This window comes from Haliotis asinina, chromosome 1 (genome assembly GCF_037392515.1).
Source record: "Haliotis asinina isolate JCU_RB_2024 chromosome 1, JCU_Hal_asi_v2, whole genome shotgun sequence".
NCBI lineage: Eukaryota > Metazoa > Mollusca > Gastropoda > Lepetellida > Haliotidae > Haliotis > Haliotis asinina.
Genome location: NC_090280.1, coordinates 50,094,732 through 50,114,246, shown reverse-complemented (window position 1 = coordinate 50,114,246; position 19,515 = coordinate 50,094,732). Strand labels below are relative to the sequence as shown.

The window sequence follows — 19,515 nt, the reverse complement described above, 5'->3', positions numbered from 1 at the left end:
GACTGTGATGCTTGTTGTGTGTATCCATGTTACGTCTACTAAGTTAATGCCTGTGTTATACCTGTGTTATGTGTTTGTAATGCCTATGTTATACCTGTGTTATGTCTTTGTTATGTTTTTGTAACTCCTGTCTTACACCTGTGTTATGTCTTTGTTATACCTTTGTGGTGTTGTAAATGCCTTTAGTATGCCTGTGTTGTGTCTTTGTTATGCCCATGTTGTACCTTTGTAATGCTTGTGATGTCTTTATAATGCCTGTGTTGTGTCTTTGTAACATCTGTCTTACACCTGTGTAATACCTGTGGCGTGTTTTTATAATGCCTGTGGTATGTCTGTGTAATGCCTGTGGTATACCTGTGTTGTCTTTGTAACGTCTGTCTTACACCTGTGTTATACCTGTGGTGTGTTTTTATAATGCCTGTGGTATGTCTGTGTAATGCCTGTGGTATGCCTGTGTAATGCCTGTGGTATGCCTTTGTCAATATTTGGCATTCACTGATGAAGTCAACTGGGATGAGACTGGCAGTCGACGTCTTGCCTTGCACTCGCTAACCGTGCCCCGCATGTGTGCTGTCCGCACTTCCTTCCTTGCGAGAAACATACAATTCATACCGTGAAAAAATCTTATTCTTCACAGTGATCCTACGTAACCTAGTGGACAAAACCACCAAGCCAGCTCTACATGTTGGAAATTGTCAGTGTCATGTTTTATCATCATATTCAGTGACAAAGTCGTATTAATCCTCAAAACAAGTATTAATTCAAAGTTTGGGAGCCGAGGAATGTTATTAAGATAGTGCCTGGATCAGAGAGACATTATGTAGATAATTACCAGAGGAAGTTAGATTGGTATTAGTTTGAGGGAAATTACGATAAAAAGTGTCCCTTGAGAACAATAGTGTGACGTCACTGGAGGTTTATGAATCTTTGTAACACTTGTGGTATTCCTGTGTTATGTCTTTATGACGCCTGTGGTGTGACTGCATTATGACTTTCTTACACCTGTGTTATGCTGGTGTTAAACTCACTCACTCACTGTTTGTGCCTGTGTTGCAGACATGGAGGAGACATTACGAGAGTACGAGGAGTGGAGTGGGTCCCAGGCTGAAAGCCTAGTGAAGCAGGGCTACTCTAAGGCTGCTGAACAGCTGGAAAAACTCCGGCCACTAGAGACAGCACTTGTGAGTAACTGAAACCAGAGACAGCACTTGTGACTGACAATATACACAGCATGTGAGTAACTGAAACCAGAGACAGCACTTGTGAGTGACTGACAATATACACAGCACGTGAGTAACTGAAACCAGAGACAGCACTTGTGAGTGACTGACAATATACACAGCATGTGAGTAACTGAAACTTGATGCATATAAGACAGTGTTATAGTTCAGTCCCATCCTTTTACAGGCATTGTTACGTTTAAGCCAGATCTGTCTGTACAGATTACTATGTTGAACGAAGATCCTTTTATTGTGAAGATCATGCTATTTCAGCTATCTGCAGACCCTCCAAGGTACAACGAGTATCAAGCCCTGATTGAGCATGAACTGTCCAATGATGACCCATCCAGGATACAGTGTGTGTTTGAGAGAGCACTTCAGGAAAATTGCCTTAACCAAGACCTGTGGCTGCAGTATACTAGGTACCTGGTACGTCATTGATTTGATATTATCACACACCTGGTAAGTCACTGACCTGATATCATCACACACGTGGTAAGTGATGGACTTGATATCATTACATCCCTGGTAAGTCACTGACATGATATCAGTGCATAATTTATTGATATCTGACCTGATATCACACATCTGGTGGTCATTGCCCAAATATCACACACCTGGTGACCCACTGACTGGATATCACATAACTAGTGGGTCACTGACTTGATAGTATGCATCTAGTTGGTTACTGACCTGATATCACACATCTTGTGGCTCATTGACCTGATATTGTACATCTTGTGGTTCATTGACCTCATATGCATCCAGTAGGCAACTGATCTGTTACTGCGCAACTGTGACATATGTTGATCGGTTAACAAAGTAAATTTAGATCAGATTAATGAAGTAATTGCAGTGTTCTCATGCTGCCTGTAGACAAAGTTCAAAATGCAAGTGCAGTCTTCTTATGTTATCCTTTCCAGGTTTATAAGCTCCGTATCCACTCTCTGGTGTGTCCTGTGTATGAGAGAGCTGTGCGCAACTGTCCATGGTCCTCACAGGTGTGGCAGGGTTATCTGCTGGCTCAGGAGAGACATGGAGAGAGCTTTAACACTGTGAAAGGTACAGTGAAATTTACACTGAAAACAGTGAGGTACTCACCCATTTCCTCACAAGGTTGCAGAGCAGGGTTAATAAAGGCCAAGAATGACCTGATAAGTAGTGCTGCCTTAAAAGTGGTGCTTAAAATATTGAATTAATTATGAAATATTATCTTTCCTTATCCTGACTTGTGCTTATTGCTTATCTCCTCTTCCCTGGCGAAGGTAGTGGAACACCTGGAATCCCTTGAAGTTCCCTTCTAAAAGAGGCAAACGTAAAATACACTCACCCACGTAGAGCCTCCCCTTTCCCGCGTAACCGGCCATGTGACCTGCCATGCTCTTTACTCTGTCCTTATTGCCCCGATGAGAGCGGCTGGACTTAGCTGGAGTTTTTCAATTATTTCGATCCTTCAACAATATTTATGTTGTATGCAGTATTTGGTTTATGTATGTGTTTCAAAATTTGTTTAAGTGTGATTGTTCTGCGTTGATACAGTATGTATTTCGTCAGCCGAGGCTTAGTGTCTCCGTTGATGAAATCGTGTTTACAGTGTAAGTTATGGCTGTCAGCGGTTGACCTGATTTTAGATTCTCTGGCGTGTAAGCCCTTATGTTCTTCCATAATTCTTTACAGGCGTGTGAGGGACAGGCAAGGTCGACCTTAATTAGTCATGTCTAATCGGGTGATTTAGCTTCAGCTAACCGTTTTTTTTTTTCATTAACTGCTGAATTTCGTTCCAGTTATCAGTCAGGTATGTCCTCGGGGTTATACCTTGACCACAGAAGAGTACTTCATGGGGAAGGGGGCCATTGCAGCCGAAGAAGTCTAGATCAAAATTTTCGTCGAAGACGAAGTTGTCACAGAATCAACATTCTCCGATGTAGAAGTCCTGTGGTGATGAGATCGTCCCTCTATGGAAACGACATATCTACGATGAGCCACCGTTGATACAACAGCTTGGGAAGGTCATGTTGAAGAGGAATGAAGACTACAGTCTTCAACTACATTTACAGCTGCTCCTAGATAGGCCACAACTACATCGTCACCGCTCTGGATCGTCAGACAACGAAGACTTAGTCAGCAGCCTCGGTCATTGCGGCAGACATCTCTACGAGGCAGCCGTCATAGCACTCAGATGCCTGTATCCAACGTGAGCTTGATAAGGTCACCGCTCCGGGTCATCAGACAATGCACACTTTGTCAGCAGCCTCAGTCATCACAGGAGACACCTCTATGTGTCAGCCGTGAGTATACTCAACGCAGTTGTTCAATGCAGACGCCTTCGTGCAACATGAGTTTGGAAGTCATGTTGAAGAAGAACGAAGACTACAATCTTCAACTATGTCGACTGCTGTGCCGTGTGAGCACCCAACTAGATCTGCACTCACTCCAGAGGATGAAGAGGAGACGTATGCACGCACCTGCTCAGGAGGATCGTCACCATCATCCTTATCATCCCGTCGCAGTCTGGAGAGAGATCCATGTTCGTCGAGAGAGAGCACCGTACAGGCAATGTGCTTGCATGAGTGCTCCCGCACGGACGAGTGAGCCAGCACGGATGAGTGCACTCACATATGTCAAAGGCTCTCTCAGCACTTGTCGTCCCCTTCAAACCTGGACTCACATAAGAAGGATCATTTTCATCCATCGAATGTGTTGCACTCATGGAAGGATGAAGACAGATACTACCGATCGTCATCTCCGGAGGAAGCCCTCTTTTCAGACTCGGAAGTCACATCATGGATCATGAATGGTCTGGACTTAGTCTCACCAACCAAGGATTCCAACTAACCCAACACTTATTGGATGAAGAAGGAAGACATGCTTTAACATTGCTGGCAATAGCTCCGATATCTACGATTTCTGAAAAGTTATCTACGGCATTCAGGTCAGTATCCAAGTTTCAAGTTAATTCGACAACAACATATGCCACCTTTCAATGCTCGTCGCTTTCCTTATTAACACCATGTGGAGCCCTCCATCAGAGCACCAGATGTAGAGGAGGCATACAAGATCATCAGCAGTCCCCGCCATGATCTTACAAGATAGACGACATTTGGACGGGTTCGATTTAGACTCTTATCTCAAGTTCAGCAATCCTGCGAAAGAGGAAGAGTGAATGTTCCTGTCAACTTTTGTCACTCAGAAGAAGGATCAGCAGTTTACGTGTGAACACCTCGTCCCAACTACTGCGGGACTGAATCTACTCTCCCGACAAGATTGAAGAGGTAGCAAGGATGATTGCCTAAGACTTTAGAGAAGTCATGATAATCAAGTCCATTGACACCTTGACAACGGTGCTCAAGCAGACAAGTCAGCGTTACACTAACAAGTCCAAGTTCTCCAGATTCCAGAGAATGAGAGATAAGAAGTTAAATACCGGAGCGTCCATGAGGTAAATATTGAAGATCAGGGTCAGAATGACTGGAATTTTCCACCCTCAGCCATTCCCATACAACCGTCTCCAGTGGGAATTCTCAACAATGAATACATCATGAAGATTTTTTTAGATGACTGCAACATACCACTGCAAACTACACCTCCGATCACATGAGATGATGGTATTATCTTTGGTGGAAAAATTTCGACACATCTACATGGAAGACAATTTGTCTACATCAGCAACTAACTCAGCTCAAATGACTTGAGAATCCAACTCCTCGGGATCTGATTCATCACTACGTTGAGATTGCAGCAGGATTCTGGAAGAAGGAAGATCAAGCTCTTTCTTCACATCAACCAGTTGGAGGTGGAAGTGGTGATGCATGTTATCCATAATTTGGTCGACAACAACAAGAGACAAGCTACTGATGACCCAGACAGACAACTCAACAGTAGTCTTCTACATAAGCATGGGTCAACGAGACCTCCATCTCTACTACACCTGCCGTTTCTACTCTTTGACATGGTCGACAGTCTGAATCTCCAAATAAAAGTATCTCACATACCAGGAGCCTGCAACATCATGCATATGGCAGACGCCTTATTTCGCCCTCTTCGTCTATCACCAACAGAGTATATGCTGCATCGAGAGACGTTTCAACTAATCAGCTGGAGGTTCGGATCACTGCAAATAGATTTATTTGCAACAAGGTTCAACTAACAGACAGCAACCTTCGTGTCACCGGTACCAGATCTATTAACTTGGTCATCAGACGCTCTCGTCATCTCGTGGGAAGGACTAAACGCATTCATGCTTCCCCCTCCAGAGCTGCTACCAAAAGTCATCGAGAAAATCAGACAGTTGCCAGGTCAACTGGACAGACAGTTCCGCATACAGGCCTTGTCTTCAATACTTGGACCTCATGACTACTGAGACAGCTGAAGGCAACATATTTGCAGATAGCAGAATATTTTATGTCACTTACATTCCAGAGGTCTGAAAGGCTCTAAATTATCTACATACTTGGCATTTCTCAGCTCAGTTGTCACCATGGAAACGAAAACCAAGCTGACTAAAGTACCTGAGCTATATGCACAGGCACGCTGAATCACTTCATTCTCATGTCGGGCGATGTACAAGGGGAGAGTAAAGAGCATGGCAGGTCACATGACCTGTTGCGCGGGAAAGGGGAGGCTATATGTGGGTGAGTGTATTTTACATCCACTTCTTTCAGAAGGGAACTTCAAGGGATTCCAGGTGTTCCTCTACCTTCGCCAGGGAAGAGGAGATAAGCAATAAGCATGAGTCAGGTTAAGTATGAAATATCAATTTTATTCAGAAAATTACATTTCTATGTAAGTAATCATTAAATTTGAAGTTGGAAATCAGTGAGCACAACCGTGTGAAGAAATTGGTGTCTACCTATGACAGTGACAATATTTTAGTTTGATAGTAAAAATATTTTTTGAACTGAAGCAAGTGAAGAAAGTTGCCAACCTTTGCTCACTTCGCTTGCATATAGTAAAAATATTTTTTGAACTGAAGCAAGTGAAGAAAGTTGCCAACCTTCGCTCACTTCGCTTGCATATACTTGTTGTGCAAGCATACTTGTGCTACAGTTTGCCCCTCAGTGCCAGGATTCCTTGTACAGGAATTACCTCCCCTTGTCTTGCTGTTCCAGGGTTGAGTCTTGGTGCCAGGATTGGTTATACAGGAATTACCACATCTTGTCATTTTCTTTCAACAGACACATTTGACCGAGCCCTCACATCTGGAATGGCCACTGCATCAGACTACTTGTTACTGTGGACAGCATACTGTGACTACCTACGCAGAAGAGTGGACTGGCAAGCAGGTCAGTGTGAGGGCATATAGGTCAGTGTGAGGGCAAGCAGGTCAGTTTGAGGGCAACAGTGTGAGGGCAAATAGGTGAGTGTTAGGGCAGTAGGTCAGTGTGAGGGAAACTGGTTTGTGAGGGCAGATAGGTCAGTGTGTGGGACAAATGGGTCATTTGGTGGGCAAACAGGTGAGTGGGAGGGCAAATGATAGGTGGATGTGATGATACAGGGAGGGTTTAACTCAGGTCGGAGTGGTGGCAGAGAGGTAAAATAACTCTGGTTGGGGTGGTGGCAGAGAGGTAAATGGGCTACTAAATGCAGTTTTTGCCTCAAATGTAAGTCAGTAGGTGTTTAGTTATGCAATCTAAAGAAAATTAACATTTCAGTCCATGGTTTGGTTTTGCTGAACTTTGAACTGAGAAATATTTTTGAATGGTCTTGAATGGACATTTCTGATTTTACGTCGGTCACAAAGAGCAGGATGAAGCTGCTTTTTGATTGGCTTATGCTAAGTTGATATTCATCATTGGTCTGTCAATTTTGTTGAGTGTGACCTGTTGTGTCCTGAAAGCTTGCAGGCCTGGCACCTATTGTTATTGTATCGGGCCGGCAGTTACATATATGTGCAGGCCCTGATAGCCTTCAGAAAATGTTTCCCACTTTTTTCATCATCATCCTCGATCCATCATGTTACGATAACCTACAGTTTCACTTCTTGGTACTTCATCGCTTTGGCGTAGGAATGTCAACACAAGTGTAACAAATAAAAACCTCCTCTGTGTGCCAAAGACTTTGCTTGATTTTGTATTAACAGTGTGAAACAGTGTACAATATAGTTGTTTTGTTTTATTGGTTTGACTTTTACAAGATTTACAGATTTCATTCAGGGCTTGTAGATTTTAAAACCTGCAGGTAACAGCTGGCCCTGATGGCCAACTGGCAAATTAAAGTGTTGCAAACACTGTCATGGAGTGTTATTTCTTTAGGTCAGAAACAGTCATTGTCTCACATTGTTTCTGAGATCCATCCTTCACTGATGTGTAGGGCCTACACCAGTTCAGCCTGTTATTGTTAGTGCAGCAACTTTCATCTGCTTGACAATGCAGATAAATGAGCAGTCTCCTTCACAATGGTCATGCTACAATGTAGTTCAATGAAAGATATCAATGTTATCTTTTCGTATTGTTCTACTTTATCCTGGGCACAGATCACCCTCACCTGGCGTAGCTGGAACTTTGCAGTACAGTTTTACCTATGATTCTATAGATTATGAGGCCAGTCGTGTACTCTCATGCAGAGGGGATCAACAGTCCACTTACTGACTCGTCTATTGCAAGCAGTTGTGTCTGTGAAGTTTTGATTACCAGATTTCTTTGGGTTTTTTAAGCATTCCCCTTTTTACTTCCTTTCTCATCTTACGATGACTGATTGGTACTGAACGTTAACAAGTTAAGTGGTGGACATTCTGCCCTTTCAGTGCCGTCCTGTGTGTGATCAAGGTAGTTTGTTTCAAAGCAGGGTCTGTCCAGATTAAGGTTCAAGGCTTTAATTCACAGGGGCCTTCTGACAGGAGGGGCCTACTTGCCCAACTGAGTCATTTTGTCTTGAGCATAAGCTGTGGCTGAAAACCACCCACTCCATTGAGTCTTTGTGCCATTTAAGCCAAGGGGTTCATACACAAGACAGTCCATCACCAGTATTAGAGAGTAACGTATGAATTGTTGTAATGTATAATGTGTCTTCCCTGGTGTTTACGTTAGAAACAGTATAGTTTGTGGGATAAATGCATACCGTGAGATATGATAAGCAATAACAATTTGAAAATTTTAACTATGAATTGTATGTTTATAGTCCTATCTCACACAATGGATTCCCTCTCGATTTTCATATTGCAAATATCTTCAGTGGTCCAGGACAAGAATGATGAGAGGGGTGTCACATCACTAGTCTAAACACACTGCATGTGACTGCTGAGGTGTCTGGGAATGGGAGTGATTGAGTGGGAGAGAGGCCACTCCATCGTTTTAGTAAGAGAGAAAGTGCATACCGTGAGGTGTTTATTAATGTACTATTTACAGTTAAAATTTTCAATTTTACATGTGTTAAATCTAGGGTTTAGATCCCTCATTGATGCTAAATGAGGGATACAGTGGCACTTTGATTTATCCTATTGCATGAGATGTACAGTTTACTTAAATGGCTTTAGCATTTGCTGATGAAAATGTGTCTCCTCAGATGATGCAGAGCCCTTGGAAACACTGCGAGCAACGTTACAGATGGCAGTGGACCATTTGATAGAGCGTAAGTGTACTACAAGGAACAGACACAGTGAAGGGGTTACCTGTTGTAGGGTGTAAGTGAAGGGGTTACCTGTTGTAGGGTGTAAGTGTAATACAAGGAACAGGCACGGTGAAGGGGTTACCTAATGTAGGGTGTAAGTGAAGGGGCTCCCTGATGTAGGGTATAAGTGTGATACAAGGAACAGACATAGTGAAGGGGTTACCTAATGTAGGGTGTAAGTGAAGGGGTTACCTGATGTAGAGTGTAAGTGTAATACAAGGAACAGACACAGTGAAGGGGTTACCTAATGTAGGGTGTAAGTGAAGGGGTTACCTGATGTAGGGTGTAAGTGTAATACAAGGAACAGACACAGTGAAGGGGTTACCTAATGTAGGGTGTAAGTGAAGGGGTTACCTGTTGTAGGGTGTAAGTGTAATACAAGGAACAGACACAGTGAAGGGGTTACCTAATGTAGGGTGTAAGTGAAGGGGCTACCTGATGTAGGGTGTAAGTGTAATACAAGGAACAGACACAGTGAAGGGGTTACCTAATGTAGGGTGTAAGTGAAGGGGTTACCTGATGTAGGGTGTAAGTGTGATACTAGGATCAGACACAGTGAAGGGGTTACCTGTTGTAGGGTGTAAGTGTAATACAAGGAACAGACACAGTGAAGGGGTTACCTAATGTAGGGTGTAAGTGAAGGGGCTACCTGATGTAGGGTGTAAGTGTGATACTAGGATCGGACACAGTGAAGGGGTTACCTGTTGTAGGGTGTAAGTGTAATACAAGGAACAGGCACAGTGAAGGGAATCCCTGATGTAGGGTGTAAGTGTGATACTAGGATCGGACACAGTGAAGGGGTTACCTGTTGTAGGGTGTAAGTGTAATACAAGGAACAGACACAGTGAAGGGAATCCCTGATGTAGGGTATAAGTGTGATACTAGGATCAGACACAGTGAAGGGGTTACCTGTTGTAGGGTGTAAGTGTAATACAAGGAACAGACACAGTGAAGGGGTTACCTAATGTAGGGTGTAAGTGAAGGGGCTCCCTGATGTAGGGTGTAAGTGTAATACAAGGAACAGGCACAGTGAAGGGGTTACCTAATGTAGGGTGTAAGTGAAGGGGCTCCCTGATGTAGGGTATAAGTGTGATACTAGGATCAGACACAGTGAAGGGCTTACCTGTTGTAGGGTGTAAGTGTAATACAAGGAACAGGCACAGTGAAGGGAATCCCTGATGTAGGGTGTAAGTGTAATACAAGGGACAGGCACAGTGAAGGGGCTCCCTGATGTAGGGTATAAGTGTGATACTAGGATCAGACACAGTGAAGAGGTTACCTGTTGTAGGGTGTAAGTGTAGTACAAGGAACAGGCACAGTGAAGGGGCTCCCTGATGTAGGGTGTAAGTGTGATACTAGGATCAGACACAGTGAAGGGGTTACCTGTTGTAGGGTGTAAGTGTAATACAAGGAACAGACACAGTGAAGGTGTTACCTGTTGTAGGGTGTAAGTCTGTCGGAAGGAATAGACACAGTGTCAGTTTCCAGTTTCAGGATAAATTACTACCCTACCATGTAACACTGAAATGACTACAGAAAGCATGTCTCCAGGGACTTTCTTCAGCAGAATATTGTTAAAGGCTGGAGTTATCTGTTCCAGATTTTGGGACTGAGGGAGACCCAGCAGGCAGTCTGAGACAGTTCTGGGCCTTGGTGGAGGTGAGGTCAAAACATGGATTTCACCTCAGCTGGAACCATGATTAGAAAATCTTTTTGATGTAATTGTAAATGCTTGCACTTGTCAGCAGACATGCATGGCCAGATTTTAATAAAATGAGACCAGCTTAGATGCCGTTGAACCTTTCGTTGTACAGTTGCACATGGATGGAAATAGATATAGAATTACCAGCACTGCTTCAGTTTGTGTATTAATGATTACCTTTTGATGACAAACTTATTCTGGGAATGAATATTGTTTACCTGTACCTATAAATATAGCTCTGTACCCCATTCTCATTCACCTGATGAAGGAGTAAGCATTAACTCCGAAACGTTGTGTTCTCATAATAAAGAAGTTGATATTCATAAAAATCTTCATTCCTATGTATTTCACTTCTAAATGCCCTTCAAAGACTTGAAACTTATTCTGGGTCTGATAAGATCTTTTTATCTTGCTTCCAAAAAGAACAATAGCACCCTTCCAGTCACTGTCTGAGTAATTCTTAGACTCACTGCTCCAAGCCAGTTCCTCAACATTCTTTGCTGCAGCTGAAATATGTATTCTTGCAACAGCAACATATAAACATGCCCAGGGAGCAGTTTGGTATCAGTGTGCTGTCATATTTTGCAGTTATATGATAGAGCATTGCAACTTCCGAATGTGTAGACTGAACCCTGGTCATGGCTGAAATAAAGACTACTGATTTCCCTATTTCTATGAATTCAGGGTAAATATTGTAAAAACATGGTGAAGGCTCGAGAACTGTGGAACAGTATTATGACTGAGGGGCATGGCAGCACAGCAAGCATGTGGTTGGAGTACTACAAACTAGAGAGGTAGGTGGAGATATGGTACTACAGACTATAGAGGTAGATGGAGATATGGTACTACAGACTATAGAGGTAGATGGAGATATGGTACTACAGACTATAGAGGTAGATGGAGATATGGTACTACAGACTATAGAGGTAGGTGGAGATATGGTACTACAGACTATAGAGGTAGGTGGAGATATGGTACTACAGACTATAGAGGTAGATGGAGATATGGTACTACAGACTATAGAGGTAGGTGGAGATATGGTACTACAGACTATAGAGGTAGGTGGAGATATGGTACTACAGACTATAGAGGTAGATGGAGATATGGTACTACAGACTATAGAGGTAGATGGAGATATGGTACTACAGACTATAGAGGTAGATGGAGAAATGGTACTACAGACTATAGAGGTAGATGGAGATATGGTACTACAGACTATAGAGGTAGATGGAGAAATGGTACTACAGACTATAGAGGTAGATGGAGATATGGTACTACAGACTATAGAGGTAGATGGAGAAATGGTACTACAGACTATAGAGGTAGATGGAGATATGGTACTACAGACTATAGAGGTAGATGGAGATATGGTACTACAGACTGGAGAGGTAGATGGAGATATGGTACTACAGACTATAGAGGTAGATGGAGATATGGTACTACAGACTATAGAGGTAGATGGAGATATGGTACTACAGACTATAGAGGTAGATGGAGATATGGTACTACAGACTATAGAGGTAGATGGAGATATGGTACTACAGACTATAGAGGTAGATGGAGATATGGTACTACAGACTATAGAGGTAGATGGAGATATGGTACTACAGACTATAGAGGTAGATGGAGATATGGTACTACAGACTATAGAGGTAGATGGAGATATGGTACTACAGACTATAGAGGTAGATGGAGATAGTGCACTACAGACTGGAGAGGTAGATGGAGATATGGTACTACAGACTATAGAGGTAGATGGAGATAGTGCACTACAGACTGGAGAGGTAGATGGAGATAGTATACTACAGCCTGGAGAGGTAGATGGAGATAGTATACTACAGCCTGGAGAGGTATGTGTAGATAATATACAACAGACTGGAGAGTAAGGTGGAGATAGTGTACTACAGACTATAGAGGTAGGTGGAGATAGTGTACTACAGGCTGGAGAGGAAGAAGGAGATAGTTAACTACGGACTGAACAGGCAGGTGGAGATAGTTGACGTTATTGAGAATTAGGACTTTCGCTAAATATGATATATGTAGACAATCCATCATAGTAGTTGGAAGGTCTGAGTGGAAGGTTCTGCCCAAAATGTGTTCTGTCTTTGTGAAACACTCTCTTGAGACTGCTTGGTTGTTTCAGGATGTGTGGAGACAGCAAACACTGCCGGAAGCTGCTTCAGAAAGCTCTCAACTCTGTCACTGACTGGCCAGAATCCATCACAGAGGCCTACATCAACTTTGAGAGAGAGGAGGGTAAGTGTTAACAAAAGGGGATTGCTGGGAATGACCAAAGCACTGAGTGCAAAAGAAAATTTGAATGCTAGGGGAATGCTGGGCTAATCCTGGTGTCTCTGAGAGTGACCACACCTCGTGTTGTGTCGGGAGTGTAAAGTCCTGATGGGGTGGGGAATGCTGGGCTAATCCTGGTGTCTCTGAGAGTGACCACACCTCGTGTTGTGTGCGGAGCGTAAAGTCTGGATGGGGGTGGGGAATGCTGGGCTAATCCTAGTGTCTCTGAGAGTGACCACACCTCGTGTTGTGTGCGGAGTGTAAAGTCCTGATGGGGGTGGGGAATACTGGGCTAATCCTGGTGTCTCTGAGAGTGACCACACCTCGTGTTGTGTCGGGAGTGTAATGTCTGGATGGGGGTGGGGAATACTGGACTAATCCTGGTGTCTCTGAGAGTGACCACTCCTTGAGTACATACAGTGTAAGTATACAGGCTCAGACCCCATTATCATGCCCTTTCAACCAAATTCTGCCCCCACAGCCTCCCACAAAAGCAGGTCAAATGAGCAATTCCAGCTATTACAGATTTATATTGAGGGAAGAATTCATCATAAATCCCCTACTGTTTCTTTGGTTTTGGTAAGGAATGCTCAACACACATGTTGTCTCCCTGTTTTCTGAACTTTGTTTCTTTTCTTCGTTAATACCACTCTTGTTTCATTGTGGTGTATTATGTGAGTTTTGACAGCACTAACCGAAATTCTTCTCTGTTTATCTTACTATCAGATAGTGCCGCTAAGAAACATGAATACTGGCGAGAAATAAATTCAAAAGCTATTCCCATTAACCATTAACCCAGACACCTTCGACGCTATTTCTAAACAGTGGGTGCCGAGATTATAACTGACAATAAACCAACACCTACCGCGCCAAGCCACATGCATGCTGCTAAAAGTGCAGTCTCAAGTCCGTCAAGAGCATTCACAGCTCTATGGCCATTTTATATAATTCAAATCATGAATAATGCTCCTTTTCTAGCTGATGTTTTATTTCAGTGATTTGTTGCAAAAGAAATTGGTCAACTTTTCAACCAATTCTTCAGTTGCAGGGAATAATCTTTTCATATGTTTTATGAAATAGTCTTCAAATTGTTCTCCTGCAATCTTTTATTAGTGTATTTAAAGTGTATTAAGCTCGCTTTATAAGTTAGGAAAAAAACCTCAGTGAAATGTTCTTCAGTTATCTAAATCAAGGCTTGTAAAGGTGATTGCTTCTGACTGTATGTAAATACAACAATGTTGGTGTCCATGTTTTTCACCCCATCGTATTTGTATATATTTAACCCATTAAAACGTTTAACATCTTCCAGTAAGGCACCTCTAAGAAGGCCTTTAATAAAATGTGTAAAGCTTTTTCATCACGATCCCCTGTTGTGACAAAATTCGTAGAAGTCTGAAAAACCCAGACATTGGTATGTCTTGCATTCTCATTATGTGATGGTTGTTTAATACTTTGTTACATTAGATTTTAGTCAGATTAATGTATTATAAGATGGAGTGTGAACACCTGTTCAGACAGGTGTTGTCCGAAAACATGAAGGAAACTGATAAGCCTGCAAATGGCCCCATATCCATGAATGGAACCATCGAGGCTCAGACTAGCAGCACTAGTTGTTGGTAGTAAGAGCAAACAGGGTGAAAATCTAGCAACCGATGAAATGTATAAAATGCCACCGAAAAGGTAGGGTAGGTGTAAAGCACTGAAATGACAAAAACAACAGGTTCGTCTATAACACAAGGATACACTGATAAAGCTTCAGCTCTACTTCCTGTTCTACCAGAACATTTGTGAAGCATTCAGTGTGGATCCATTTATCTGTCATTTATCACATATTGAGTGTCATGAGTTATAAGCTTCATCATTTATACATTGTTTTTATAAGCTTTCGCTGCAGTGATAATAACTCCTAAGGTTTGTCAGTTCATACAGCACTGTCCACTTAATGATATACAAAATGAAGGAGACACCAAAACAGCCCTGGTTGTGAACATGATCTCAGAGGATGATATGTCAACGTTAATATGGGTAATGAAGAAACCAAAGAATCATAAACATACTGTAGTATCAGGATATATAATGCACAGTGTTACATTTGGATCAATTTGCCCTTCATTACAGGAAGTCTTGAATTGTATGATCAGGCAGTGGTCAAGTGTGAAGCTCAGATGAAGAGGATAACCGAGAGAAGAGAGAAGGTAAGGGGTCTATATACCCTGTTTGAGCATAACTCAAAAATCACTTAATATCTGTCAATGAGACTTGGTGGATATATCAAACAATACTTGGTGGATATATCAAACTGATCCTGGTACCTTTTGCTATCACAGATTTTCAGCATATATATTTTCCTTGATTTCCATGGAAAGAATTTACTTGAAAAGGAGGGAGTGGATTTCATTTCAGGAGCACAACTTGAAAACAATGAAAGATTTTTCAATCAAACGTGGAACATGTATTAACTGAAGTGGAGCCTTTTGCTAATTAAGAAGTTTAAGAAAATAATGGCAACTGGTTTGTGTTTGACTCAGTATATAGTGGTGTGCCCACTCGCTCACTCTGCTACTTCAGGCAGTTAGGTAGCCTTGTAATTACAGAGTTTTCTTGTCACATCTAAGACCCAGATTCTATTCCAAACATGGATACAATGTGTGAAGCCAATTTCTGGTGTCCCTTGCTGTAATATTGCAGAAATATTACTAAAAGACGTGTTAAACCAAACTCACTCAGTCACTCACCCTCAGGCTGCAGAGAAGGAAGCGATGCAGGAAGAGCAGCAGAAGAATCAGAAATCAGCCAAAGTTAGTATGAAGAAAGCTGAGAAACAACACAACAAAGAGCATCAACATCAACAGCAGCAACACAAACAGCAGCATAAACCCCACAAGACGAGTCCAAAGTCTCAGGTAGAGATGCAGGCAGGACAGAAGAGAAAGGTGAGTTGACATCATGCACAACATACCGCCTATCCCTATACTTTGTCCCACTTTCACTATACGAGGGTTGGCTGAAAAGTTCTCAACCTGAGTGGTTTTTCCCCACCAGGTAAAGACAGGTGTTTGCCACCAATGAGGACAATCATTTAGTGAATCATAGACACAAGAACTACAAACGTACTAATAGTTTTATCTCAACTACAGCTCTTTTGGTAAACCTACCCTCTGAAATCATCAGAAATGGACAAAACTGAATACAGGGCAGTCATCAAGTACTTGCAAAAGAAAGGGATGTCCCCAACACAGATACATGCTGACATGGTCTCCACTCAAGGGGATGATGCTCCTTCATTTTCCACAGTAAAGAAATGGGCTACAGAATTAATGCGTGGCAGACAAAGCCTTGATGATGACCTACGCTCAGGAAGGCCTTCAACAGCAACCACTCCAGAAAACATCACGCGAGTGCTCGATATGTTGATGGATGATCGACGATTGACTACTCGACATATTGCTAGTGTAGTGGGCATCTCTCATGAGAGGGTTGAGCATATTATCACCAACGAATTAGGAATGACTAAAGTTTCTGCAAGATGGGTGCCAAAGCTCTTGACAGCAGAACAGAAACGTGTCAGGTTCCAGACGTCCCTTGACAATTTGCGTCGTTTTGAAGCAGATCCCGATGATTTTGTGACTTTGACAGCTCTTTCCCAGTTTACTTAGACAAATGGCACTTCTCTCCCAGTGTAGTTAGAGAAATAACAAAGCTCGCCTATCTTTCTTGTTCACAAACACAGCTCTCACTCATCTTCCTGTAACACGAAACCAATTCTCTATCACTTTGCCTGGACGCATGACACAGCTCTCACTCACCTTCCTTGGACACATAACCTATCTGTCTCCCATCTTCCTTGGATACATAACACATGATGACACATAATTCTATGTAACCCAGGTCTTGCATTTTGCTGGAACACATTACACAAAGTAACCCAGTCCTCACATCTTGTTGGGACAAGTATCACAATGTATCCCAGTTCTTGTGTCTTTCTGGGACACAGAGGCCACAATATGACTGCCCGCTGTTTTTAGTTACAGCAGGAGGTCAACACTCCCCTGCCCACCGGGTTTACAGGGGAACCACCACCAGGCTACAAGGGAGAACCCCCCACCAAGAAGTCAAAAGGTAAGAATGGACCCAAATATTTGGTAGAATCAACAAGTTCAGCATGTATGACCATTACATTTCTTCAAATAAAGCTGTGTCTCCATAAAACACAGGGAACAAAGTTTCAACACAGCACTAAAATAGCATGTCATTGGCTTGAATGACATGGTGATCAGTGATACTATCAATCTACCTGTGCAGTATCATTGCAATCTAGTTTCTGGCTCTGAGTAGTACACATAATATACATGACAGAAATTCTTAGAATCAGTACCATTAAATGTCTGGTGTTACTGTCTGATGTGGGTGATATGTACAATAGGGTCTGTTGTAGGTGATATGTAAAGTACAGTCTAATGTAGGTGATATGTAGATTACTGTCCGATCTAGGTGATATGTACAATGCGTCTGTTGTAGGTGATATGTAAAGTACAGTCTGATGTAGGTGATATGTAGATTACTGTCCGATCTAGGTGATATGTACAATGCGTCTGTTGTAGGTGATATGTAAAGTACAGTCTGATGTAGGTGATATGTAGATTACTGTCCGATCTAGGTGATATATACAATGCGTCTGTTGTAGGTGATATGTAAAGTACAGTCTGATGTAGGTGATATGTAGATTACTGTCCGATCTAGGTGATATGTACAATGCGTCTGTTGTAGGTGATATGTAAAGTACAGTCTGATGTAGGTGATATGTAGATTACTGTCCGATCTAGGTGATATGTACAATGCGTCTGTTGTAGGTGATATGTAAAGTACAGTCTGATGTAGGTGATATGTAGATTACTGTCCGATCTAGGTGATATGTACAATGCGTCTGTTGTAGGTGATATGTAAAGTACAGTCTGATGTAGGTGATATGTAGATTACTGTCCGATCTAGGTGATATGTACAATGCGTCTGTTGTAGGTGATATGTAAAGTACAGTCTGATGTAGGTGATATGTAGAATTACTTTCCAATCTAAGTGATGTGTACAATGCGTCTGTTGTAGGTGATATGTACAGTACAGTCTGATGTAGGTGATATGTAGATTACTGGGCTGATGTAGGTAATATGTAGATTACTGTCTGATGTAGGTGATATGCACAATACTGTCTGATGTAGGTGATATGTACAATGCAGTCTTTTGTAGGTGATACGTACAGTACAGTCTGATGTTGGTGATATGTAGATTACTGTCTGATGTAGGTGACATGTGAAATGCAGTCTTTTGTTGGTGATATGTACAGTACAGTCTGATGTAGGTGATATGTAGATTACTGTCTGATGTAGGTGATATGTGAAATGCAGTCTTTTGTTGGTGATATGTACAGTACAGTCTGATGTAGGTGATTTGTAGATTACTGTCTGATGTAGGTGATATGTACAATGCCGTCTTTTGTTGGTGATATGTACAATACAGTCTGATGTAGGTGATATTTAGATTACTGTAGGTGATATGTACAATGCAGTCTTTTGTTGGTGATATGTACAGTACAGTCTGATGTAGATGATATGTAGATTACTGTCTGATGTAGGTGATATTTAGATTACTGTAGGTGAAAGTAGATTACTGTAGGTGTTATGTAGATTACTGTCCGATGTAGGTGATATGTAGGTTACTGTAGGTGATATTTAGATTACTGTCAGATATAGGTGATATTTAGATTACTGTAGGTGATATGTAGATTACTGTAGGTGAAAGTAAATTACTGTAGGTGATACGTAGATTACTGTAGGTGAAAGTAGATTACTGTAGGTAATACGTAGATTACTGTCCGATGTAGGTGATATGTAGATTACTGTAGGTGATATGTAGATTACTGTCCGATGTAGGTGATATGTAGGTTACTGTAGGTGATATGTAGATTACTGTCCGATGTAGGTGATATGTAGATTACTGTCCGATGTAGGTGATATGTAGATTACTGTAAGTGATATGTAGATTACTGTCCGATGTAGGTGATATGTAGATTACTGTCCGATGTAGGTGATATGTAGATTACTGTCCGATGTAGGTGATATGTAGATTACTGTAGGTGATATGTAGATTACTGTCCGATGTAGGTGATATGTAGATTACTGTCCGATGTAGGTGATATGTAGATTACTGTCCGATGTAGGTGATATGTAGATTACTGTAGGTGATATGTAGATTACTGTAGGTGATATGTAGATTACTGTAGATGGTATGTAGATTACTGTTTGATGTAGGTGATTTGTAGATTACTCTCTCATGTAGTTGAAGATTACTCTCTCATGTAGATGATATGTAGATTGTTGTCTCTTTGTTACAGATGAAGGCCATGGCATCATGGTTCAGCATGACTCTTCTAAGGACAACCGCACAGTTTTTGTCAGCAATCTTTCTTACACTCTGGAAGAGGATGCAATCAAAGAAATGTTCATCAAGGTATGCAGATCGAACATAATTTGATATAAACATTTTTAGAAAGACCTGTGTCTGTCAAGTAGAACTACGTCAGACATTTCCTAAAAGACTTGTGTCAGTCGTGTTTAACTCCATATGTGAGACTCTTGGAAAGATTTGTGTCAGTCACATATAACTCCATGTGTGAGACTCTTGGAAAGATTTGTGTCAGTCACA

The 19,515-nt window shown here is 41.9% G+C and overlaps 1 protein-coding gene across 1 annotated transcript in view; it reads left to right on the top strand.

The window, feature by feature from the left end:
- LOC137292622 (squamous cell carcinoma antigen recognized by T-cells 3-like) overlaps positions 1 to 19,515 on the top strand; it is a 28,233-nt gene that overhangs the window by 3,481 nt on the left and 5,237 nt on the right. The window contains exons 6-17 of the mRNA XM_067823843.1: positions 1,057 to 1,181; positions 1,494 to 1,649; positions 2,144 to 2,282; positions 6,395 to 6,502; positions 8,721 to 8,786; positions 10,426 to 10,484; positions 11,212 to 11,321; positions 12,671 to 12,783; positions 14,938 to 15,014; positions 15,561 to 15,752; positions 16,845 to 16,938; positions 19,205 to 19,320. Coding sequence (XP_067679944.1) covers positions 1,057 to 1,181; positions 1,494 to 1,649; positions 2,144 to 2,282; positions 6,395 to 6,502; positions 8,721 to 8,786; positions 10,426 to 10,484; positions 11,212 to 11,321; positions 12,671 to 12,783; positions 14,938 to 15,014; positions 15,561 to 15,752; positions 16,845 to 16,938; positions 19,205 to 19,320 — 1,355 coding nt within the window. The remainder of the gene's footprint in view (positions 1 to 1,056; positions 1,182 to 1,493; positions 1,650 to 2,143; positions 2,283 to 6,394; positions 6,503 to 8,720; positions 8,787 to 10,425; positions 10,485 to 11,211; positions 11,322 to 12,670; positions 12,784 to 14,937; positions 15,015 to 15,560; positions 15,753 to 16,844; positions 16,939 to 19,204; positions 19,321 to 19,515) is intronic.